Here is a 26396-nt window from a genome sequence, read left to right as displayed (position 1 = left end):
AACACGCGTGCAGTCTGCAGTCGCAGTCACTATGCAATGTACCTCTGCCAGTGTTAATAGTAGTGGGACTAAAGGCCTTCCAGACAATCGTTTCACAGATGTTGGTGGCAATAAAGAGGGAAATACCAGACCCCAGGCCGTAACCTTTCTGTAGCAGCTCATCTAACAGCAGCACAATCAAACCAGCAACAAACAACTGTGGGGAAAGAAATGCAAGTAAGCGGAAGCAAGAAAAAACTCAAGAAAGGGGAAGACAAGCACCAATGACTACTTTCAAAGTATGAGCATGTCTAACATTCAAACCTAATGGTTGTAATATTACTATCATGACTCTCTGCATCTTTTATTAACTCACTTTATTTAGTCAGAAGCCAAATCTGAAAATCAAAGGATTGGAAATATTGCTACTTTATACAGCAGACATTTCAACTTTTAACATAGACATTACCATATGAACAGTTTCCTTTACAATAAGGGAAATAAGGCTTATTCCCTTAAAAAAAGTTTATTGGAAAGACCACTATAAAACAAAAATGTTCACAGTTGTAGAATTTTAGACTGCAAGAAACTGAACATATCCCAAATATCTCCAAGTAAGTGAAAGGCCAAATGAATTATGGTATAACAAGATCCAACTTCACAAAGCCATGAAACATATGTGAAATATGTTGATACATTTTTAAGTACTGTACATATTTATATGTATTATATATGTCTATAGAATAAGTCAAAAAGTAGAGCACAAATTAATATGTACACAGATTACGACAATGTAAAAATGCATTCTATACATATAGTGACAAAGACTGAATGTAAATTTGTAGACAGGGTTCACTAGGTTCTAAAGCTTTTTTTTTTTAAATGAAAGTATACTAACTTTAATTTATGTTAAATTGAAAATTCTTAATTTTCCTTTTGGAAAAGACACTTCTGTAAAAGCAAGCACCAATTAAAAATAAGTGTTAGTCTTGAAAGTGGCCTTGGTCATATGACTACTTGCCCACACTTCAGTAACCTAATCAAACATGGAGAAAATATGCTTCTACACGCCCAATCTCATGCCTGTCCCCACTATAAAGACACACTCCTACAGAAGTGAGGAAATGCTACTGCCATTCCTCCCAGCTCTGAAGCACCGCCTCCCCCCCTTTGTTCACTCAGTTCCCCTGATATAACCTTGTTAGAAGGGAGAACAAACTACAGTCACCATATTGAGCATGCTTAACTTACATAGGGTTTTCTTTTCCCCCTTAACTGCCACTTCAATAGTTGTACAAAGCCTAACTTGTCTACTGACAGTCTTTTAGTTTAACTTTGAATGGACTGTAAAAAGAGTAACATTCTCAAAACTTCTAGGTGAGCTCATAAATCCTTTACTGTTTGAAAATCAAGTTTGACATTTTAACAAAAAGAGAAGGTAGGACTTATTACTGAGATTTTACTTTGACCACAATTATGTAATAGATAAATACTCCCAATCATACAGAAACCCAAGCCCATGCAGGGAATAATAGCTATTAATAAACTATCAGCTAACCAAAAAGTATTATGGGTTTCTGACTAAATGACTGATTAAGTTACTAGTCCAGAATCATATGGACAGCTCTTAGTCAACTGTAATTCTCCGAACCACCTTTTCAGACCAATGTCCATCAGACGATAATCTGTGTATATTCTATAAAAATCAAACTCATTTTTCTAACTGAAAAAAGGAGTTATAGAGAAACCTAAATAAGAAATTTCTATAATTAAAGAAATAAAATAAAAGATAGTAAAACGCATACATGCCTATGAGAGGATTTAGAAACCAGGAAGTTGCAGCACCTCATTGACTAGAATGGTGATAAGAACTGAATACTTACTGCATGCTCTTGCAGAATGTATACTCTATATGAATCTCTAAGGCAGGTATAAAAACGACACTACATTTCAACCCTACAGAGGCATGCAAGCACAGACACACAACTTAGTTTGACAAAACAATACTTACCTTTACAACGTGCCATGCACACTGAGAGTTTCAATTCTTTTTTTATGTTAATCAAGACCCACTATCTAGATTTCAAAACTCACAGTGAAAGACACTGACCATGTGAATGAAAAGAATAATTAAAGTGAGAAATACCTTGCATAACAACATGTAATCAGTTTTTAAAACCTATGTTTCTAGGTAAAAACACACCAATCCAATGTATGCACGTATTTTCCAATACCAGCAATGCGTTAAAAAGATGCAAATGGGTCATTACCCACCCATGATTAAACATGCCATATTTCCTTATACATTAACATTAGAAGAATCTACCATAAAACAAGTATTTGTACACCAGAATTATGTAAATAAATTAATATATATTCACTTTACTTATTTCATTCCTGGAATATAACTATTCCTGTATTTGTAACACTGAATAAAAAAATTAAAATGGCTTAATTCCATTTTATATTAATTTAAATCTATAACTGACTCTTAAAGACGTCAACACTTTATCTAACTAACCCAGAACTGCTCAGCTGAGGTTCCCTAAAGGTCTAAGTCTAGTCTTAGTAAAATGCTTTAAAAATTTTACTAATGTATAATGTTAAGAGCTAGATGCCAATTCTGAGTATCTTAATTTTTAAAAAGATTTTATGTATTTATTTAGGGAGAAGGGAAGGGAGGGAGAAAGACAGGGAGAAAAACATCAGTCAGCTGCCTCTTGCACACACCCCAACCAGGGACCAAGCCAGCAACCCAGGCGTGTGCCCTGACCACGAATCAAACCAGTGACCTTTCACTTTGCAGTGTCACACCCAACAAACTGAGCCATGCCGGTCAGGGCAATTCTGAGTACCTTTTAAATTTCAGGGTTATTCTACACTAAGGTTGCATAAAGCAAATGCTAGTAAAACGTAAGGCAACACTCAGTATCCTCAACAATGCCAAAAGCAGATGAAGAAAACTTAAGCACTTGAAAGATATTAAATTCAGTTTTCAGACAATCTTCTCTTCCAACCGCTCCAACTTTTCTTCCTCTAATTCCCAAGGGCTATAAATTTGCCTACCAAGTGATTTTTAAGATAGAGAAATAATGACAGTGTTATTCCTTAAAGAAATGTACTTTATACCAAATGGGAACACACAGGGGCTTAGATAACTTCCTAAAGACTCAGATTATACATCAAAAATTAAAATTCCTCCTATTGTCAAAAGACAAAAACTTCCAACTCATTAGAAAAGATCACCCTATTGTTAATGATGCAATACCCAAACAATCTAACTCTGCTTGTTCTAAGTCACATTCACTAAATGATTCTTATGATCTGCTTCCTAAATAAGGTTTTTAAAAAATAAATAACTATGCCAGTCTGAGATGGTCATTTCTTTTTTTTTTTTCCTTTTTTTTTTTAGAGACAGGGAGAGTGACAAACATCAATTTGTTGTTCCACTTATGCATTCATCGGTTGTTTCTTGTATGTGCCCTAACCAGGAACTGAACCTGCAACTTTCACATACTGAGATAACGCTCTAACCAACTGAGCAACCACGCCACAGCCCATAATTCTTACTACATATATTAATAAATAGTACTTTGATTTTATTTACAACTATTTTTCTGACCTGGAACCTTCTGCCCATTAAAAAAAAAAATTTCCTGAATTAATCCTAATTTCATGGGGTGAGCAAGAAGAAGCATTTCCAATATAAGCAGGACTCCCGATGCCCAGTGTTTAATTTAAACTTTTTTCTTTTAAAAAAACACTGAATAACTATATAATTAAAGTACAATCCATTCTTGGGCAACTACTCTAAATGATTTTAAAAGATTGTACATTACACAAATATCTACTCAACTTTACACACTTTAAGATATTTGATAGAGGAAAAATGTTGGCCTTCAAAAATTCCATTCCATAAAATACATGTATGGGTACTTATATAGTATTTCACTGACTCAAATACTGTATGTTATTTCTAATGACACTATTTTGTGTGCCACTAAGAAAGAAATATAAACTGCCAATTAAACTATGACACAACTTACTACAAAAAAATTTTATTTTTTACTTACCAAAAAAGTTATTTTTAGATGTAATCTAGCTTGCTCTTTCTGTGCCTTTGTGTACATACAGTAACTTTTTATTTCAAAAACAAATCGCAGAAGAGTTTTGGAAGACATTCTAAAAAGTAATTAAGGTCAAATATATATCAACAACTAATGTGATAATATGAACAGCTATAATCAAGGTGATACACATACAGGAAAAAACAACTATCATGACTGTCTCTGGCTGATAACACTTACAAAACACTGTCAACTATAAGAAAAGCCCCTTGGCTCTAGCAGGTAGCTAAGCTGGTTAGAGCACTGCCGAATCAATAAATGCATAAATAAGTGGAACAACAAATCAATCTCTCTCTTTTTCTAAAATCAATAAATAAAAATATTTTTAAAAACATATCCTGATTTCAGACATCAAAATGTGAAAAACATGCATCTTAGATTTGATGTAATGCAGCTGATCCATAATTCATTATGTTACACAGTTTTGAGGCTATTACACTAAATTTTAAATTTTCACATTAACATAACTGATACATGTCACATCAATAATCAAAATATTATAATTAAATAATTCAAAGTAAGAAAATGAACATCTTACTCACCTAAAAAATTGTTAGGAAAAGAGGATGAAAAGGTTTTGTTATCTGCATATAAAACATAGGATTTCTTACCTGAATAATTATAAGAAGACAGATTCCAGCACCCATTTCAGCAGGATCCCCATACATGCCCGTCATGACATACACAATGGCTTGCCCAATGGTAATGATCATACCAAATACTGACAAAAATTGAGGGAAAAGAAGTACATGTTACAACCACAGACATAAAAAGACTGTAGAAAAACATCTTTACCACAAAAATCCCTAAATTTGAAAATGCTCTTTAATTGTATTAATGCTCACATTTCTGGGCTCCATTGAATAAAGCTCTATCTTTGGGTGTATCTCCAACTTCAATGATTTTGGCTCCAGCTAACAACTGCATAATTAAACCAGATGTTACAATTGGGGAAATACCCAATTCCATTAAAGTGCCTGTAAAGAAAGGGGAAAGAATTTATCTTCACTATATACAATACAGATTACCTTACAAGTGTCCCAGTCCTTAATTACATCTACAGAATAACATATTTAAATGTTAACAAGCAAATTTTCATTCCTTAAACATTAGATTACTAAAACACTCTACTAACACGAACTTGCAACAATTGCATTAAATAAAAATTACTACTAAAAAGACATAAATATCTATAAACGCTGACCTTAAAATGTTAAAGAAATCTTTTGAAAAAAATCTTCCAAGATTTCTGACCAAATCATTATTTTTAAAACTTACACTAAACATTTTATTTTAATGCAAATTTAAAATTACATACCAAGCCCAAAAATGACATTATCAAGCTAATAAAAAAAAGACACTAAAAAAGATTTGTGACTCTTGTAATGCAATATCTAAAATTACACAGAAAGTCATCTAAAACGATGTAGAATAGTTAATGGTATAAAAATGTTCTTAACATAGCGTGTAGCAAAAAAAACCAGAGAAAATAGAAAACAATGGAAAAAAAGAAAGTATGTAAAAAGGTTAAGAACCAAGGCTCTAGACAGTGCTAAGCATTCCATTCTCTGTGTACATCTATGTTCTGTACATATTTCTATAATTAGAATAAACACATGGTTCTATAATTATTTACATATTTGTCTCTTCTCCCAGGCAATAAGTTTCTTTTATCAAATCCCCCCATTCCTTGTGGACTCAAAAAATAGTTTCTACATTTTCAGATCTATTGTATGTCAGCTCTAGTACAGAGGCCAAAAAAAAAAAAAACAACAAGTACATACCTCTGTTGGATGCAAGAATAACTCTCATCCAGTAGAAAGGATCTGCAGAATCTGACGACATGATTCCAAAGAGTGGTATCTATGATATAACAAAAAACATTTTACAAAAATATTATCTAAATTAAGTTTGAACTTATTTTGTAATGCATTCATACAACGTTTGCAATATTAAAAAAAAACAAAAACAAACCCTTAACTCTCATATTCTTTAACAAAGCAAGTATACCTTAAAGGTAAAGTTTGGGGTTTTTTTCAGGGTTTTTTTTTAATTGATGTTCAAATACAGCTGTCTCCATTTTCTCCCTACCACTCTCCCCGGCCCCACCCATAAAGGTAAAGTTTTTTAATGAAAATAAAAACTATAGAAATCATTACTTACAGCATTCCACTAGTAAATACTGCTATCAGTATGAAGATTTGTTGCACACCAACATGAATATACTTAACACTACTGAACTGTACACTTACAAGTGGTCAAGATGGTAAATTTTGTGTTTACCACAATTTAAAAAAATACTATCACTAAACTACAGAATATGCCTACCTCGTCACAGAATAATTTTGTAAAACTAGGGGTACTAATGACAGCCAAGGTCATACTCCAAATTAAAACTCAAGATATATACAGTAGAAAATTTATGCAGCCACTAAAGATCGTAATTATGAAGCTCGTTACAGAATGAGGAAGTGCTTATGTTAAAATATTACATATAAAACAGCTGAAACCTGGGGCAATTGTGCTCCCCCACCCCCATCCCAAGGAATGTCCAGCAATATCTGAGGAACTTTTTGGCTGTCACAACTCAAGGGAAGAGACTACTGGTATCTAGCAGGCAGAGGCCAGGGGTGCTGACAAACATCCTACAACCCACAGGTCAGCCCTCCACAGCCAATACTCGCCTGGCCTAAAAGTTATTGCCATTGTTGAGAAACTCTCAACATTGTTGAGGAAAGGCACAAATTTTGTATATTTAAAGTAAAAGTTCAAGGGAAGGGGGGTCTAAGGGGACTAAATGGAAATAATAAAAATTTTAAATTAAAAAAAAAGTTCAACACTCTAAAAATATATATAGATGGTAACAAGTTATAAATATCTTTTATACACTAAACAATGATTATCCGTAGGCACTGAGATCATGGTTGACTTTTCCTTCTCTGTTCTTTTCTGTATTTATCAAAAATTTTCTAAAATAAGCATGTTTCCTATTATATGACTCATGTTCAGCACTGCCCCATACACCTCTTCCACCATGTGAGAAAAAGACACAAAGAAAAATACATTTCCAGTTTTCAAAAACCTTCTCTATATGAAGCTGATTTTTTTTTTTAATTGTAAAAGATGCTGCCAGAGATTTTAAACAACCTATCTGGTCAACCTAAACCCCTTTTAACATCTGAATTTATTAGCTGGGGTGCAAAACTAATAAAAACAAGGAGTTTAGATGTCTGAATTTATTAGCTGGGAGCAAAACTGATGAAGAAATAAGCACGGATATGCAGACATCCTTCAGCTAATATGAGGGATGGAGAGGAAGAAAGTTATTGCATAAAAACCAACTAACACTACCAGATAGTCCATATCAAAATATCCCCTAATTGGGAAATAGGTCAGTTAAATTACTTTCCTTAATTGCCCCTGGTAGAGACAGGCACTACACCTCCATGGTTAGACTCTGTGTGGGATATTGAAGAAGTCAGCCAACCTCCTCTAGTAAGGGTAGCTCCTCCTTTCCTGTAGTAAACAGGATTATTAAACTCAGTAATTGTAGCAATTACTCAGCATTGTACATGTACAAAATCATGCACACTACTCAGTGCTATACATGTACAGAATCATGTACAACAGCTGGATGACAACAGGTGCTGTTTCCTGTGACTCTGCCACAGTTGCACAGTTCGAGACTTTGCACTATATCACATACATAATCAGTTTCAATTTGACAAAATATGTGTAGTACTTTAGAGAAACAAGAATTTCATGATTTAATGGAAATCCTGAACCAACTAGATGTACAAATAAAAAGTTAGCACTAGGGATTTCCAAAGGTAGTGGGAACTGAAAATCAAGAAAGATTATTTCTGGGTTAAGATGGCAAGTTGCAATTAAATTACAGAATTTCCCTCCCTGACACAAGAAAACACATTATTTAACAGTAAGTAAAAGAGTAGAAGCTAAGATGGAGGTGTAGGTAGATACACTGTGCCTCTTCACATAACCAAAAGAAGAACAACAAATTTAAAAACAAAAAATAACCAAAACTGCCAGAAAACCAAACTGTATGGAAGTCTGACAACCAAGGAGTCAAAGAAACATTCATCCAGACCAGTAGAAGGGGCAGAGATGGGCAACCGGGGCGGAGAAGGCGAGCGGCAAGGCGGCAGCTGGAGGACCGGGTGGGCAAGGCACCGGCCAGGACACCAAGCGGTCCCACATTTGTATGAGGATAAACCAGAGGAACAGCTGGGGAGCCAGACAGACCGTGCCACTCCGGGTTCCAGTGTGGGAAAAGGAAACCTCAAAACTTCTGGAGTTAAAATCTGTGGGGGATGTGGCAGTGGGAGAAACCCCCAGCCACACAGGAGAGTTCATCTGAGAGACCCACAGGGTCCTAGAACGGTACACAAACCCACCCACCTGGGAATCAGCACTAGAAGAGACCAATTTGCATGTGGGTAGCGGGGGAAAAGACTGAAAGCTGGCCAAGAGCCAAGCAAGCAGTATTGTTCCCTCTCAGATCCCTCCCCCACACACAGCATCACAATATTGTAACCTGGGTTGCTGCGCCCTGGTGAATATCTAAGGCTCTGCCCCTTCCAAACTAACAGGAGTGCTGAGACAAAGAAATGTGTCCCAAATAAAAGAACAGATCAAAGCTCCAAAAATAGAACTAAGCAATGAACAGATAGCCAACCTATCAGATGCACAGTTCAAAACACCGGTAATCAAGATGCTCACAGAAATGGTTGAGTATGGTCGCAAAATGGAGGAAAAAGTGAAGGCTATGCAAAGTGAAATAAAGAATAAATATACAGGGAACCAACAGTGAATGGAAGGAAACACCAACTCAAATCAACAATTTGGAGCAGAAGGAAGAGAGAAACATTCAACCAGAACAGAATGATGAAACAAGAATTCAAAAAAATGAGGAGAGGCTTAGGAACCTCTGGCACAACTTTAAACGTTCCAAGATCCTCATCACAGGGGTTCCAGAAAGAGAAAAGGAAGAGCAAGAAACTGAAAACTTATTTGAAAAAATAATGGAGAACTTCCCCAATCTGGTGAAGGAAATAGATTTCCAGGAGATCTAGGAAGCTCAGAGAGTCCCAAAGAAGTTGGACTCAAGGAAGCACACACCAAGGCACACTGTAATTACATTACCGAAGATTAAAGATAAGGAGAGAATCTTAAAAGCAGCAAGAGAAAAGGAGAGTTACCTACAAAGGAGTTCCCGTAAGAGTATCAGCTGATTTCTCAAAAGAAACCTTGCAGGTAAAAAGGGGCTGGAAAGAAGTATTCGAAGTCATGAAAGGCAAAGACCTACATCCAAGATTACTCTATCCAGCAAAGCTATCATTTAGAATGGAAAGGCAGATAAAGTGCTTCCCAGACAAGGTGAAGTTAACGGAGTTCATCATCACCAAGCCCTTATTATATGAAATGTTAAAGGGACTTATCTAAGAAAAAGAAAATCAAATACTCTAAACAGCCCTGGCTGGTGTAGAGATGCTCAGCTGTTTCGAGCATCGTCCCATATACCTAAAGTTCATGGGATCAGTTGCTGTTCAGGACACATGACCAGGAAATAAATAAATAAATATAAATAAAAATAAAAGAGTAAAAGCTAACAAGAATTTTAAAAGCAAAGGAAAACAAAACAAAATCCACAAGGTGGCAAACAAGAAAAGGGGGAAGATAAACATGTGAAGCACTTAGTGATCACAGGGGAAGAAAACAGCATACAATGGAGGAGCGGAGAGACTCAGCACAAAGCTGCTCCAATCTCACAAAGGGACAGCAAGAGAACCCTCAGAATTCCCACTCCATTTCAAATCCATCCCAAACATGAGCAGGCTGCACAGATTCTTTTTCTTCTCCTTTGACTAGAAGGGGAATTGAAACAGCAGCTAAGAAGAAATGATGAGACAAGTGGGCCATGGGGCTCTCTCTCCCATGAGACTGACGACAACAGGCCTACAATGAATTGGGAACTGGGCAATGCTCTGAGGTTGGAACCAGAACAGAGCCCTGCTCAGTCAGGTGGAGAGAATCCTCACAAGACCCGAAACAAAAATTTAAGAAATAGAGGGCTGAGCCAGGCAGCATTTACTGCATTTATCTCAGCTTATCTCACCTTCCACTCTTCCCTAGAGTAAAGAAAACAGGGTAGAAGAGAAGACACCAAACCCTTAAATTGTGGCTGGAAGGCAAAATAAAGCTGTTTTGAGGTTCAGGGGATTAAGAGTCAAGAAATCACCCACACTAAGCAGAACTGCCTCAGCAGGAGAAAGTCAAAAAGATACAACTTGGCAATTATGTAAATATACTATGGAAAGAAAAAATAAAATATATAAATTTAATGCATGAAACAGTCATAAGAATGTCATACTTAAAATATTTACTATCTAACCTTTACAGGAAAATGTTTTGCTGACCCCCAGATTAGAAGATGCACTACTGTCAAGATCTATAAATTCAATGCAATACAAATCATAATCTCAGCAGTCTTTCTTATAAAAAAAGTGATAAGATGGTTCTAAAATTTATATGGACATATAGCCCTGGCTGGTGTGGCTCAGTGGATTAAGCGCCAGCCTGCAAACCAAAGGGTCACCAGTTTGATTCCCAGTCAGGGCACAAGCCTGGGTTGTGGGCCAGGTCTCCACTAGGGGGCGCATGAGAGACAACCACACACTGATGTTCCTCTCCCTCTCTCCCTCCCTTCCTCCCTCTCTAAAAATAAATAAATAAAATCGTTAAAATTTATATGGACATGTGAAGAACCTAGAATTTTGAAAAAGAACAGCAAAGTTGGAAGACTACTATGATCTGATTACAAGACTTAGCATAAAGCTACAGGAAACCAAATAGAGTGGTTTACCGTAAGCATGGACACAGATCAATGGAACAGAACAGAGAGTACAGAAATAGATCCATCCATGTAGGGTTAATTCATTTTCAACAAAGCTTTGGAGAAAGGATAGTTTTTTCAACAACTAGCTATCAATACAGAAAAAAAGTGAACCCCAACCTTACCTCATGCCATACACAAAAATTAACTTGAAATAGATCATAGACTAAAACATACAAGCTAAAACTATAAAATATTTAAATACACTGTATTTATTTATTTTTAATTTTACTTTTATTTATTTTTAGAGAGAGGAGAAGGGAAAGAGGAAGAAAGGGAGAGAAACAGCAATGTGCAAGAGAAACACTGATCAGTTGCCTCTCACAAGGCCCCAACTGGGGACCTGGCCCATAACCCAGGTATGTGTCCTGACCAGGAATCAAACTTGTGACCTTCAGTTTGCAGGCGGGCACTGAATCCACTGAGCCATATTAGCCAGGGCTATTTATTTATTTATTTATTTTAGAGAGGGGGAAGTGAGGGAGATAGGGAGAGACACATCAGTGTGAGAGAAAAAAATTGATTGTCTGCCACTTGCACATGCACCAACCGGGGACCTAGCCCAAAACCCAGGCATGCGTCCTGACCAGGAACCAAACCAGTGACCTTTCGCTTTGCAGAACAACGCCCAACCAACTGAGCCACACTAGTCAGGGAAAAGTTATAAAATATTTAGAAGAATGCAGGATAAAATTTTCATGATCTTACAACAGGCAAAAATTTCTTAGATAGGAAAGAAGAACCATGAGCCATCAAAAAATAAGATAACCTAAATTTCATTGAATTAAAAACTTCATCTCTTCAAAAAATATTAAGAAAATGAAAAGGCAAGCTATGGACTAGGAGAAAATATTCACATCCTGGCTGGTGTGGCTCAGTGGACTAAGCACTGGCCTGCAAACCAAAAGGTCACTGGTTCGATTCCTGGTCAGGGCACGTGCCTGGGTTACAGGCCAGAGCTTCAGTTGAGGGCGTGCAAGAAGCAACAGATTGATGTGTCTCTCCCTCTCTTTATCCTTCCCTTCCCCTCTTCCTGAGAAATAAATAAATAAATGTTTTAAAAATTTTAATAAAAAAGAAAGTAGTCACAGTACATACATCTGACAAAGGACTTGTACACAGAAAATATTTAAAAATCTGTATGATTCAACAATGAGACGATAATTCAATTTTTTCAATTGGTCAACAGATTCAAAAAGACATTTTACAAAATGTAAGTACCAAACAAGTACACAAGGAAGTTCCTCAGTATCATTCACCAGGGAAATGCAACTTCAATATCATCTATTTGAGTAATGTAAATTCCCACTGGAAGGGCTAATATTCAAATGCTCAACAGCAAGACTAAATAAGGATGCAGAGCAACTCAAACTGCTATACATGGCTAGTAGGAATATAAAATGGGGTGACCACTTGGAAAAGTGTGTGACAGTTTCTTAAAAATTTGAACATATATTTGCCATACAATCCTGCAATTCTAGGTGTTCACCGAAAAGAAATGTAAACATGTCTACAAAAAGTCTTGCTCATGAACATTTATAGCAACTTTATCTGCTATGGCCAAAATCTGGAAACAACCCAAATGTCCAACAAGTGACTAAGTGAACAAATTTTGATACACAGTAGAACACTTCAAGGAATAAAGGGATAAATCACTGCTACACCAATAACATCAATGAATCTCAGAAAGCTGATGATGAAGTTAGGTACTAAGGAGTAATACTGCATATAATTTATATCAAACTCAAGAAAAGATTAATCAAATTACAAGAACACAAAACAAACTGGTGGTTGCCTGAGACTGGAGGTGAGGTGAGGATTTATTGAGACAGGTCACAGGGGACTTTCTGGAGTGAAAGAAATATTCTATATCCCCTGAGGTAGTAAGTATGTGGGTATACGTATTTGTCAAAACTTTTCAAAATGTACAGTTACTAAAACCAGGTATATTTTACCATACAAAAATTATACCCTTTTAAATCTGATTTTTCTTTTTTTTTTTTTTTGAGGGAGAGAAGGGGAATTTCTACGATGTTCAAAGTGTATGGTAGGAGTATAGATGATTATGCTTTTTCCTTTGCACTTCTGTATTTTTACGAAGTTCTCCCTGAACACCCAAATCAATTTTAAACTAAGTACAATGAAATAATGATCACAGTAATCAAAAAACTCCCAGCACACAAAAGCCCTGGACCAGACAGTCTCACAGGAGAATTTTATAAAACATTTAAGGAAGAGCTAACCCCTATCCTTCTGAGACTATTCCAAAAAATCCAAGAAGAGGGAAGAATCCCAAACTCTTTTGATGAGGCCTGCATCATCCTAATCCCAAAACCAGATAAAGACACAACAAAGAAAGAAAACTACAGGCCAGTATCACTGATGAACACAGACACTAAAATCCTCAACAAATTACTGGCAAACCGCATCCAATAATACATTAAAAATATCATCCACCATGATCAAGTGGGATTCATCCCAGAGATGTAAGGATGGTACAATATTCGCAAATCAATAAATATAATACCTCACATAAGCAAAAGGAAAGACAAAAATCACATGATCATATCAACAGATTCAGGAAAAGTATTTGATAAGATACAGTACCCATTTATGATAAAAACACTCAGCAAAGTGAGAGTAGAGGGAGCATACCTCAACATAATAAAGGCCATATATTAAAAACCTACAGCCTACATAATACTCAGTGGACAAAAACTAAAAGCTTCCCCACTAAGATTGGGAACAAGACAAGGAGGTCCGCTTTCACCACTTCTATTCAACATAGGAAGTCCTAACCACAGCGATCAGACCAGAAAAAGCAATAAAAGGCATCAAAATTGGAAAGGAGGAAGTAAGACTGTCATTGTTTGCAGATGACATGATAGTGTACATAGAAAACCCTACACATGCCACCAAAAAACTACTCAACCAAATTAGTGAATTTAGCAAAGCAGCAGGATACAAAGTCAATTATAGAAATCAAAGGCATTTTTGTACACCAACAATGAAATATCAGAAATCAGGAAAAAAATCCCATTTGCTGTAACAACAAGAAAAATAAAGTACCTAGGAATAAATGTAACCAAGGAGGTAAAACACCTGTACTCAGAAAACTATACAACACTGAACAAAGAAATTAAGGAAGACACAAATAAATGAAAGCATGGACCATGTTCATGAATTGGAAGAATTAACATCATCAAAATGTCCATACTACCCAAAGCAATTTACACATTCAACACAATCCCTATTAAAATATCAATGACTTATTTCACAGATATAGAACAAACATTTCAAAAATTTGTATGGAACCATAAACAACCCCAAATAGCTGCAGCAATGTTGAGAAGGAACAACAAAATAGGAGGGACCACAATACCTGACATCAAACTATGTTACAAGGCCACAGTAATCAAAACAGTCTGGTACCGGCATTAGAACAGACACATGGATCAAAGAAACAGAATAGAGAACCCAGAAATAAACCCATGTCTTTATGGTCAAGTATTATTCGACAAAGGGGGTAGAAGCATAAAATAGAGTAAAAAGAGCCCCTTCAACAAATGGTGTTGGGAGATCTGGACAGTGACATGCAAAAAAATGAAGCTCAACCACCAACTTACACCATACACAAAAATAAACTCAAGATGGATAAAAGACTTAAATGTAAGTCGCAACACCATAAAAGCACTAGAGGAGAACATAGGCAGGAAACTCTCAAATATTCCACACAGCAGTATTTTCACCAATATGCCCCCTAGGGTAAGGGACATAAAGAAAAGAATAAACAAATGGGACTACATCAAGTTAAAAAGCTTCTGCACGGCTAACAAAAACATCAGCAAAATGAAAAGGGAACCAACCACAAGGGAAAATATATTTGCTAATGATACCTTGCACAAGGGTCTGACCTCCAAAATATATAATGTACTCACATGACTCACCTCTAGGAAGACAAACAATCCAATTAAAAACTGGGCAAAGGACCTGAACAGATACTTCTGTTAGGAGGACATGCAGAGGGCCCAGAGACATATGAAAGGATGCTCAGCATCACTAGCCATCAGAGAGATGCAAATTAAAACCACAGTGAGATACCACTTCACACCAGTCAGAGTGGCCATCGTAAACAGATCAACAAACAGTAAGTGATGGCGAGGTTGTGGAGAAAAGGGAACACTAGTGCTCTGTTGGTGGAAATGCAGACTGGTGCAGCCACTGTGGAAAACAGTCTGGAATTTCCTCAAAAAGCTAAAATTAAACTGTCTTTTGACCCAGCAATTCCACTGCTGGGATTATATCCTAAGAATCCCGAAACACCAATTCAAAAGAACCTATGCACCCCAATGTTCATAGCAGCACAATTTACAACAGCCAAGTATGGGAAACAGCCTAAGTACCCATAAGTAAATGAGTATATCAAAAAACTATGGTACATTTGTACAATGGAATACTACAGAGCAGAAATAAAGAGGGAACTCCTACTTTCCATGACAGCATGGATGGAACTGGAGAGCATTATGCTAAGCGAAATAAGCCAGGGGGTGAAAGACAAATACTATATGATCTCACCTATAAGTCGGACCTAATCAACAAAACAGACAAGCAAGCAAAATATAACCAGAGACATTGAAATAAAGAACTGACAGTAACCAGAGGAGGGGGAAGGGGTAATAGGGGAAAGAAGGGAAAGGGTGGTCAAGGAACATGTATAAAGGACCCGTGGACAAAGCCAAAGGGGGGTAAGATTAAGGGTGGGAGGCGGGGATGGGTGGGGTGGGGAAAAGTGGTGGCGGGAAAATGGAGACAACTGTACTTGAACAACAATAAAAAAGAAAACAACTAAAAAATAAAATAAAATCATAATCAAATTGTTTCACTCTTCAAAAAAATGTATTTAGCTTTTCCCCCAAATTATAAACTTAATGTTTTATTGTTTCTTAATACAATTGTTTAAAACTTTTTTTATTTATTTCAATAGCTTTTTTAAATCCTCAAAAAAAACTTTCACCATTAAATCATCTACTTCATTCTTCACAACAACCCTGTGACATGGACAGATCACATTTTATAAACTTAATCTCTGAAAAAAAAATTTTAAAAGCATCATTGAATTTTATTAATTTATAAACAGTATATCTCTGGGGTTCTAGAATTTAGCTTTTTGGGCTTTTTAAAATTAATGCATGCTATCTACAACATAATAAATGGCAAACAAAATGGAAAGGCTATATATGTCCAACTCATATATCAAAAGCGTAACACTTTTATATATAAAAACCTGTCATAAATAAGTAAGGAAAAAATCTCAAGGGATCAATAGGTAAAGATCATTAACTGAAAACTAAGAGAAACTGTTCAAACCAACTAGTAAACCAGAAGAAATAAAAAGTAGAACAAGATAACGTTTTTTACAATCTATTCATTAAAAAGAATAATAATGCTAAAAATAATTCAGTATATTTTTTAACTAAAATTTCTCAAATTCTACCAATCAAAACCTTAGAACAGTACATTTATTTAATATTGTGGTTACATACCTGACAACATACTAAGAAAATGAAGAGTGTTATAGCAGTCCACAGTACCTTCTCTCTAAACTGTATCTTACAAGAAAATGCAAAGAATAGTCAATCAAAACCAAGAAAAAGCAAATATAAACAAAAATCCCTACTAAAGCATAATCAGCATTCCCCATCAAGACATGCTATTTTTAACTCTTAAAATACTTTCGCCCTTGCCCTGGGCAGCGTGGCTCAGTTTGTTGGAGCGTCATCCCATAGACCAAAAGGTCGCAGGTTCAATTCACAGTCAGAGCATATACCAAGGCTACAAGTTTGATCCCTGGTCAGGGAATGCACTAGAAAGCAACCAATCAATGTTTCTCTCTCACACCAATCTTTCTTTCTCCCCCCGCCACTCCCTCATCCTCTGCCAAACTCCAGCCTTTGCCCTCTCTCTGAAAGCAATGGAAAAAAATGTCCTCAAGTGAGGGTAGATTAAAAAAAAAAAAAAGGTACTCTCACCCTCGTTAGCACCAGCTAAAGCAAATAACTGAACTTCTCAAACATAACTTCCTTTTCTCAAGAATACAGTAATTTAAATACAGGTAGTCCTCATCACGCTATACTGTGTTAACTAAAACTGAAAAGGATGCAAAGCAAGACACAATCCAATGTGCACACATTTCAGTTAACTAATATTGTGCAAATCTAGGACTGAGTATATTATATGAACATCTATTTTCATACCCTCAAAGCAATAAAAAAGGAATATACTTCTAAATAATAAAAAAATTAGTTTAACAGAAGTTTTACTTATCTCTTTCCATGCCCCTGTCTCTGTTAGTTTCATGAGAAATCGAAATTACAGTAGAAAAGGAATGTCTGGGAGCTGGCCAGTTTGAGATTAATAAAATTTCTGGAATGTAAATACCTTATCTCCAAAAGTACACAATGATGGAAGAACAATTTGGAGTTACAGTACCTTCTGAATGCACTCCTGTGATTTTTCTTTGCATTGAATGAATCAAAAAATGGAAGGTATATACTTGCACAGTTGCAATTCATTTATGTAAAACAGCTGTACTCATCAAAACAGACCGAGTAGATAGAGCAATTCATAGTGCAGGGGATCCCATCGTTAGTGAGCACAGTGCACATCTCTTACTACAGGAATTCTAAAGATCACTACAGACAGGGAAACACTATATCTTGTCTAACAGGCCAAATAAACACTTGGTTTGGAAACACTAGAACTTAAAGAACAGTTATTTTTGAAATCATGAGATAACCTATCTTGATTTAAACAGGTCTTTGCTAGTTTTATTCACTTTGTGCCTCTTGCAAGAAGGAACAGGTAATACTTTCCCAATTACAACCACAACAGGGTTGAGGACAATAAATCAACCTTGCTGGTTTAGCAGAGTAAGTCCTTTTAGGTGCCCTCTATATTACTAAAATATTATACTTACTTTTCTTTCAGGTTTCTGTATTTCTGGTAGAACTGCACAGAAAGGTTTGATAACTTCCAAAAATTTGACTGTGGGGGAAAAAAAGAATACACATCCCTATTACAAAGTTGTTGTTTTTTTTAAGAGATGTATCTTTTTACAGAATTGAATGCCAATGTTCTCTACACCCATTCCATTCCCTACCCCCAAAATTAATCACAATACTCTCTCCGTTTCAAACATAGAAAAAAAAATACCAAAGGTTTAAGGGCTTAGTGAGTAAAAGACTCACTCTTTTACACTAGAGTGAGTAATACAAGTATCCTTTTTACTTGATTTTGCTTCCTCATGCTTGTATCCAACCGTTTTATACATAGAGAAAGGGGTAATTCAATTTAAAAAAAAGAGCAAACAAATACAGTCTACTCTGGTACCCACAACACAATGCATTCAAGAAGAAAATAGGAGATATCAGAGGACAAATAGAAGAGGAAAGTACAACAGGAAATGGACTGAAACTGCAGAAATTACTTAATTTAAACTGAAGATGCTGCAATGAGTGAGCAAGATCATGGAACTGCCTTTATAGATAACTTTTACTTCATTTGATTATCACTATTCATCGCTTGGTTGCTTTCCCACATAATGGTCCCAAAGTAGTTGCTTTTGTACAATAAATGAAATGGAATTACATTTCATCAGTCTTGTTTTCCAGACTACTCTTTTAATATATAAAAGATAAACCAAGGTCCTTTAAGGAGAGACACCATCTTCTGGCATGACTGAAGTCAAGCCCTGCCAAAAACTAGAGGATGAAGATAATAATGTCTCAGACTTCGGTTCTGGCCAGCGTCTACAAGGTACAGAAACACAAGAGGCCACAACTAGCTATTAGTTATGATCATCTTCCCCTACACACACTGGTTCTGAATAGTTTTAAAAATGACAATTACACTTCAGCAGCTAGCCCAAAGTCTCTCTCTTTTATATAACCGCTCAAAATGATAGCATTCACTAATTTGATAGAATTCTGAAATCGTCATGGGCAAATGTGTGTAACCCAAGTAACATTTTTGGACTATTTGGAAAGTAAATCTCAATTTTAAAAGTGTTCATCTCTAATGCAAAACAAGTAGCAATCACATCAGGAAACTTCCTAGAACCCCTTTATCCCTTTCCTGTCCCACCTCAATCCAAGCCACCCTCTTCCCAGATTTCTGGTATTTCATAACCACCTCCGTTGGAGTATTCATGTTCAAGAAATGCTTCTGTCTGCTACATGTCGACTCCGTGCTGCAGAATTTTACCCATTACAATGAATCTGGCTTTAATAAATTAAAGGCCAGAGTCTCCTCTACTTTCTTTCTAGCTTCCTGCAAAAGTCCACTAGTTGGCCAATGGGTGCACAGCTTGGGTGTGCAGTTACCCATTCATCCTACAGATATCTGAATAACTATGGAATATGTGTGGTGCTGAGTGTTAAGGAGAGCGCTCTCAAAAGACTCCCATAATACAAGGCCTTGTTCTTAAGGCGTAAACAACCTTACACATAAGAGAGTTTTTAGTAAACGTCACAGAATGACAAAATTTTTAGAAAAAACGCTATGCTACCTGAAGCACTCCTTTCCTACCCTAAAATACATGCCACGCATCACTTTTCTAAAATTAAGCAAGTCAGGGAGCTTTATACATCACAACTAACATGCCCAAAAAGGGTGATGCAGGAATAAAAATATCTGCTTTCTAACCTCCTGAAAAATTCAAAGTGGTCCGGGTTTTGCCCGTTTCTCTTAACTCCCCGCCCCCAAAACGCGTAGCCTCTCCGTTCCGTTCTCCGCGCTTCGCCACCTATGGAGCGCAAATACCGGGCCTGCGGGTCCCGGTCCCCGCAGCCTGCCCGGGTACTGCCTCCTAAGGCTGGCAGAGCCTCGGCGGCGGCCTCCCGCCCACGTCCTGCGCAGCGGCCCGCGCCTCCCAGGTCTGCGGGCTGTGCGACCCCGAGCGGGCGCCAGTCCCACCGCACGCAGGCCGGCGGGCCCGCGCCCTCGGCGAAAGCCCGGCTCCACACGCCACCTAGGAGCCCGGCCACGACGCCACTACTCACTGCCCATGGCGGCCGACCCGGGCACAGCAGCTTCGGCGATGTCTTCAATAGGGTCTCAAAGCCAGGGCCTCAGCTTCCAGCTCCCGACACGATCCGGCCGGCTGCGCGCAGGCTCCGCCCCGGATCACGTGGTCCGCGTGCCCGCTCGCGTAGCCCCGCCCCCTGACGAGGCCAGGGTCGTTGGCGGCCCGCGCAGCCGACATTCTCCGCGTTGACTTGGCCACTGCCGGCCAAGGGCGTGACCCCGCCAGGCTGGGCCTTTGGCACCTTGTGCGAGCCTACAGCGGCTCAGGCCTTAACACTCTGAGCACGTGTCCGAGCTCAGTGTCAAGGAATGACGGTTTCCTTGACAGCTGCGTGGGTCCCAGCACCCAGAGGACCCCAAGGGGCCTGTCAGGACCCGGCCATGGAGTGCTCCCCGAATTCCGTCCCCGAGGCCTGGACCTGAGGCCACTCACGAGAGCCAGCGTGACCCGAACAGCCTTTTTAATTTGCTTCCATCATATCGGAACCTGTGGGATGTTTTTAAAAATTTGGGACACTTTATAATAGCTTATGAAATACGCACTCTCTACTGTGTGCGACTCTTCAGCTTCTCCAAAATGCAGAGATCAGGATTTTGTACCCTAGACTGGTCACTTATCGCTTCGTCGATGACGTAGTATAATGGAAAGGATACAAGTTTTAGAAATCAGCCAACCCTCTCCACTTTAATCCCTCCTCCACTTCTTAATGGCTTTGGACAATTAGCATTTCTGAGCTACAAGGGTAAAATAAGGATAATCGTAACCACTTCCTACAGGTGTGAAATTAAAGATCAATATATAGAAGGACTTCACATGTTTCCCTTATCCAAAATTTAAACCACTGCAATGTAACTCCTCTAACATATGCTGAAACAAGCTCTTTCAAAGGCCACTAATGACCTACAATCACCAAATGCAATGATCTGTTGTAATGCTTATATCTGTGTGGGTGATTCTCTCTAGCTAGGGTCCTCTAAGCCCTTTCTCCACTAGGTTGTGTTTTAACCCACAAAGACTTAAGCAAACACTAACATAGTTTCTAACCATTCCTAGGATCACTTTGCCCCCCATTTAAAATATATGCCTGGGAAAGCTCAAGGTCACCAAAGAATTTACCTTTCCTTCCAGGCAACATCTGGATAGGGTCTCTGTCTCCCAGCCTTAGTCGGAAGGTAGAGGTTTAACTTCCCTCAGTTCCAGATAATAAACCCAGATACATTTTATATGGACCAAATCCTCCTTCCTGTTTTTTGTAATTTTCCACTTCCTTTACCCTGTGAGCCCCACTCATCTCCTTCTCTTTTCCCCTATTCTCCTTCTAAACTGCCCAATCACCTCTAGAAATCAAAGTTGAGTTTAGTTCATGCGCACTGTTTTCCCAACTGCAACAGTATATTACTGATTAAAATCTCTCCTGACCACTTTAATTAGTGTCTGGCTTTATCTTTGAATATATATATACACATACACATAGACAAGGGACCACAAAAAACATAATTTATAAAAAATTGTGTTTATTCTTACATGTTTAAACTTCAGTAACCTTCAAAGTTCTCTCCATTTGATGCAATAGACCAATCAAGATGTTTTTATTACTACTCAGAACAGTTTTTGAACTCTTTGATTTTGATGCCTTTCAGTACTTCTGCCGTTTTTTTGTATCACCTCTTCCACCTTGGCAAAATATTTCCCTTTGAGGATGTTTTTCATTGGAGAAACAAACAAACAAATTTTTAAAAAAAAGAGTCCCCTGGGGTGAGAATGGTGAATAGGGAGAGTGGGGCATGGGCCGTGCAGATTTTGGTCAAAAACTGCTCAACACTCAGCATGGTGTAGACATGAGTGTTATTATGAAACAGACAAACACATTGAAAGAGTCTCCAAAAAAAATTCACTGAAGGTGAGCTCAGCCTCTCACAACAACACCATCTGGTTAAGATGGGTTCCTAGAAAACTCACCTTAGCTGAGGAAGCCTGTACTACAAGACCCTGACCCTCCAGAAGATAATTCTGGGTTTTATTGGTTTCGCCCCCGCCCCCAATACATATGGCTTGCATGGGTCTCTGGTCCACTTGAGGTCCTCTGGGACAGCTCCAAAGCCTAATACTTGCTTATCAGAAGTCTCTCTCAAACACAAGTTTGGCATTTGGCACTGGTTGTCAGCTAAGACTTCAGGTAAAGCTGTCAGCTCCAACATCTCCATAGGACTTCTCCATGTGGCCTGAGCTTCCTCACAACATGGCAGCTGGCTGTCAAGTCATGTCCTTGGAGGTGATGCAGCATCACTTTCAGTGCATTGTATTTATGGAGGCAGGCACAAATGCCTACTCAATTTCAAGAGGAAAGAGAAATAGAGTCCAACTCTAGGTATAGATGTGACAAGTTTCTGGAAGAACAAATGGGACACAAAATACTGCTCTAGCCTCTTTTGGAAAATCACATCTGCCATAGTCATAATCTCACATCCTATGACTTCATTCTACTTTGTATTAGTCATTTTCATACTTGTTTAATCTCCCTACTACACCATAAACTTCTAGTTGGCAAAAAAAATCTTACCTAATTTTTGTATCATCTACAGTAACCTGCAAATAGTTGACTTAAATAGTTTTGACACTAATTTCATGAATATAATGTCTTTTCAATAAAGATGCACTAATTTGAAAATCTAATTGACAGAAGAAAAAGAGTAGCCTACACCCCTCTTTACTATCTATTTCTGGGACAGCTCCATGTTTCAAGTAAGAGCCTGGGAATAAGCTTTGATACCCTAGAAAAGTTTTATTAATTACCCTTCCAACATTCTTCAGTTTTTCTACTACTACATGCTACTTATGACTTTACAGGATCATTTCCTATTTTTATTCAGTTATGATTGGTTCTCCATATAAGTCAAGAAGACACAGGGAAACAACACTAAAGTTATATACTTCCATTAATAGTTTTTAAAAATTAACTGATTTTGCAATTGGCAGTGGGGGGAATAATAGTCTGCTTTAGACTGTGCTTTTGCAGATTTAAATACAAACAAGACAATGAACTACTACTTCCATTGAGTAATTTAGGAGCTGTTTGTGTAATAGTGTTATAAATATTGAGGACTTAAACATTTTATCCAAATTTCTCAAAAATATAATAGTATAACATTGTTAGCCTGAATCCTATGAGAAGCTGAAGATGAAGACCAAATATCCTATTGCTTCCAAGTGAAATGTAGGTAAAGCTTTTGGAACCTTAGGACCCAAATGTCTTCACTCTTAAATCTGTGACTTCCTGTATAACCCATAATTTCTTTAAACCACATTTCCGATGTCAAGGAATTTTTAAAAATAATAAAACTTTAGCCCTGGCTGGGTGGCATAGTTGATTAGAGTGTCATCCCATATACCAAAAAGTTGTGGATTCAATTCCCAGTCAGGGCACGTAGCTAGGTTTCAGGTTTGATCCAGGGTCAGGGAGCGTACAGGAGGCAGTTGGTCGATATTTTTCTCTCTCTCTCTTTCTCCCCTTCTCCCCACCCCAGCCCCTGCCCAACTTTCTGTCTCTCTAAAATCAATTTAAAAACATCCTCAGGTAAGGGTAAAAAAAGTATTATAGTCAGCCTAAAAAAGGCTACACTTTAGAATACAGGATGCTTCCTTATAGTATATGTATTGAAAACATAGGAAAAGTGAGCCAGATCATTCTTATAAGGAATAAAATTTTATTTTTACAAAGAATAATATATCATTTTAAACAAAATTAAACATTTTCATGGTTCTTAAAATTTCTATAAACTGAACACCCAATTTGAGCTCTATTCTTCATTAAATATGAAATTTAGTGTAGATAGATGTAAATGGGATACAAATATCACATTATCAAATTTTTAAAAGAAATAAAGTAAAATATTTACCTTATTATATTTTTAATCCCATATTTTGTCATGGAAATATTTGATTTGGAATTTTTCAAATGGTCTCTTCCTACAAAGGAATTCAAAATGCTGACCCATGTTGCTGTAGTGATTAAAAGTAAGAAAGATAAGGTACACAGCTCACGGCTCAAGTTGAAGAAGATGGAACAAGAAACCATAAACAGAGTTGCGAGGCATAAAGTTAGATATTTGGAGAGAGCTACACTACACTAAACTAAAAAAAAAAAAATCTACTTTTCGAGCTCACACTTTTAAATTTTTTTAACTCAAGAAACCAAAAGATCTGAAAAAAAAAGACACTGTACTTTTATTTTCTCCTAGTTCAATATACAACATTGATGACCGTTCCCATTAAATAGACCTTTGTAATTTTAGTGATTTACATGACTGGCACCAAGTTAAATAATTTATAGGACTTGACACAGAAAGGAAGCATTAAGGTGTATAGGAATAAAAGGGATATGAATACTACAGAAATGTTAAATCAATGCAGTAATGCATACATTTATGATGTGAATCATGAATCTACTGCTGTGACCAGGACAATTTATACATTGATTCTGAAAGACATAGCCAGTTGCCAGTAAAAGTAAAGAGGGCATTCCAGTGCCCAAGTACTTCCTCCATCATTTCTGAGAAAAACAGTGTCATGGCACAAGAATGGTCAGTGATAGAGTCTCTGCTGCACCAAGCCATGTAAATCTGCAGAGTTTGCTACTGTTTAGTTATGCTTCTGGTACCATTTAGTTTCAGAATAAGGGAGTGGGTTGGCGATGCCTAGAAATCCCTAAGTACCTGGCAATGGGAAGACCCCACTGTCAAAGTTAAGGTGCTCCTTAACACCACAAATAAACATCACACTGCAGCAGGAATTTTTAGAAGCAACACTGATTAACCAGGGTCTGAAATCCCTATATCAGATACACAAAGTCAATTAAAAATATGAAAATACTACCACAAGAACAATTTAGGAAAGATAATGTGGTAAAGCAGACCACAAATCAATGTCATTGTAGTTAAAACTCTTTAACTTAATAATACTATTAAGATCACATCCAGAGGTTTAAGGATTATGAGTAAAATAACAATCTTGAAAAACTCAAATCAGAAATAATATAGGTTTGATACAGTGTTTGGTGAGACATTTTTCACAGTGGCTGGAAAACAGCACCAAAAATGACATAAATGAAAATATTGGATTTTGAATAAAGGGGAAATTAATGAAAGTGACACCCATCAAACAAATTGAGAAGTAATATTGAAGTAATCTATATGTAGCTATAATATCAGGATAAAGAACTTCCCTGGGCATATACAGTTAATGAGAAAGAGTAAAGACTGAAAAATCTGGATTACAACCTAGCTCTATAACTCACTCAGATCTAACCAAATTGTAACATGATTGTACATTTAAGGATAAAAGTTATTTGTCAGATTCATGTATTGATTCCCTTGGCTATTCCATGTATTTCAGATTAAATGGTCCTCATCAGTCCCATCTTAGAGAAATACAGGTTTTTCATGTTACCTAATGGAAAAAGGGGAGGATAGAGGAAGCAGGCGTTACTTTTCATGGCAGTTTTCTTAACAGTAAGTTGTTATATTTCTTCAAAACACATCATCAAGCAAAGGTCTTGGTGAGGACATCTTCATGCTGCTGCTGGTGAACAGTGCCAATTCCTACAGCAGGTACTGGCAAAGGGGGTCGGCTCACAAGGCGGAGCTGTCATTGGAACAGAAAAGAAATAAAATGACATTTTGACCTGATCAGAGCTCTTTTTAGTTAACCAAGAAGGTGCATGTATTTTTCCTAGCTTCTTGAACACACATCACCTTTTTGGAAAAATAATGTCTTACATAGGATAGACTGTCACAACTAAAAACCAACTAAATTCCAGGCATAATAAGGTAGAATAAATTCTCGAATTTGTCCTATTCTTCAGTAACTATTAGCTGGTTTAGGCTGTAGAGTTTCCTAAACTAGAGTTATTTCTATGTGAAAATGACTTTGGACTAGCCAATTAGTATCAAATGTGAACAGACTTCTAGTCAAAGTAGAATAGAAAGATAAAACAGAAGCATAATTGCTCTTCTCATTGTTTTTCCCCTCCTACAGCATAATCAACAATAATTTGGCCTTTGGGGGATCCCAACTGTTTAGATGGGCCTGGAACAAGCATCATTGGGTGTCTCTTCTCCCATATTGTAAAACAAGCCTGCTCGTCACTCAGCTCCCCAATGGTTTGGATGTTGACCTTTAGGACAAGAATGCTGAGTAGACTAGTGGGAAAGTAGCCCACAAGTAAAGGCTTTTACTTTTCTAAGTATAGTCACTTTTTGTTTTACATGATACTAGTATATACACATAGCACAAA

General features: G+C 37.2%; 2 protein-coding genes across 3 annotated transcripts in view; both read right to left on the bottom strand.

The window, feature by feature from the left end:
- SEC61A2 (SEC61 translocon subunit alpha 2) overlaps positions 1-20200 on the bottom strand; it is a 36777-nt gene extending 16577 nt beyond the window's left edge. For both annotated transcript variants that reach the window (XM_054593538.1, XM_054593532.1), the window contains exons 1-7: positions 20079-20200; positions 17996-18063; positions 16563-16628; positions 5891-5969; positions 4952-5083; positions 4718-4827; positions 43-196 (exon numbers count right to left, since the gene is read on the bottom strand). In XM_054593538.1, the coding sequence (XP_054449513.1) occupies positions 43-196; positions 4718-4827; positions 4952-5083; positions 5891-5969; positions 16563-16628; positions 17996-18063; positions 20079-20085 (616 nt within the window). In that variant the 5' untranslated portion in view covers positions 20086-20200. The remainder of the gene's footprint in view (positions 1-42; positions 197-4717; positions 4828-4951; positions 5084-5890; positions 5970-16562; positions 16629-17995; positions 18064-20078) is intronic.
- A 3588-nt stretch (positions 20201-23788) lies between these two features.
- DHTKD1 (dehydrogenase E1 and transketolase domain containing 1) overlaps positions 23789-26396 on the bottom strand; it is a 48565-nt gene continuing 45957 nt past the window's right edge. The window contains exon 17 of the mRNA XM_054593518.1: positions 23789-25744. Within this exon, the coding sequence (XP_054449493.1) occupies positions 25643-25744 (102 nt within the window). The 3' untranslated portion in view covers positions 23789-25642. The remainder of the gene's footprint in view (positions 25745-26396) is intronic.

The sequence above is a fragment of the Pteronotus mesoamericanus genome, unplaced genomic scaffold (assembly GCF_021234165.1).
Source record: "Pteronotus mesoamericanus isolate MK-2021 breed Mesoamerican mustached bat unplaced genomic scaffold, CSHL_Meso_final contig_130, whole genome shotgun sequence".
Classification (NCBI taxonomy): Eukaryota; Metazoa; Chordata; class Mammalia; order Chiroptera; family Mormoopidae; genus Pteronotus; species Pteronotus mesoamericanus.
This window is presented reverse-complemented; position numbering and strand designations above follow the sequence as displayed.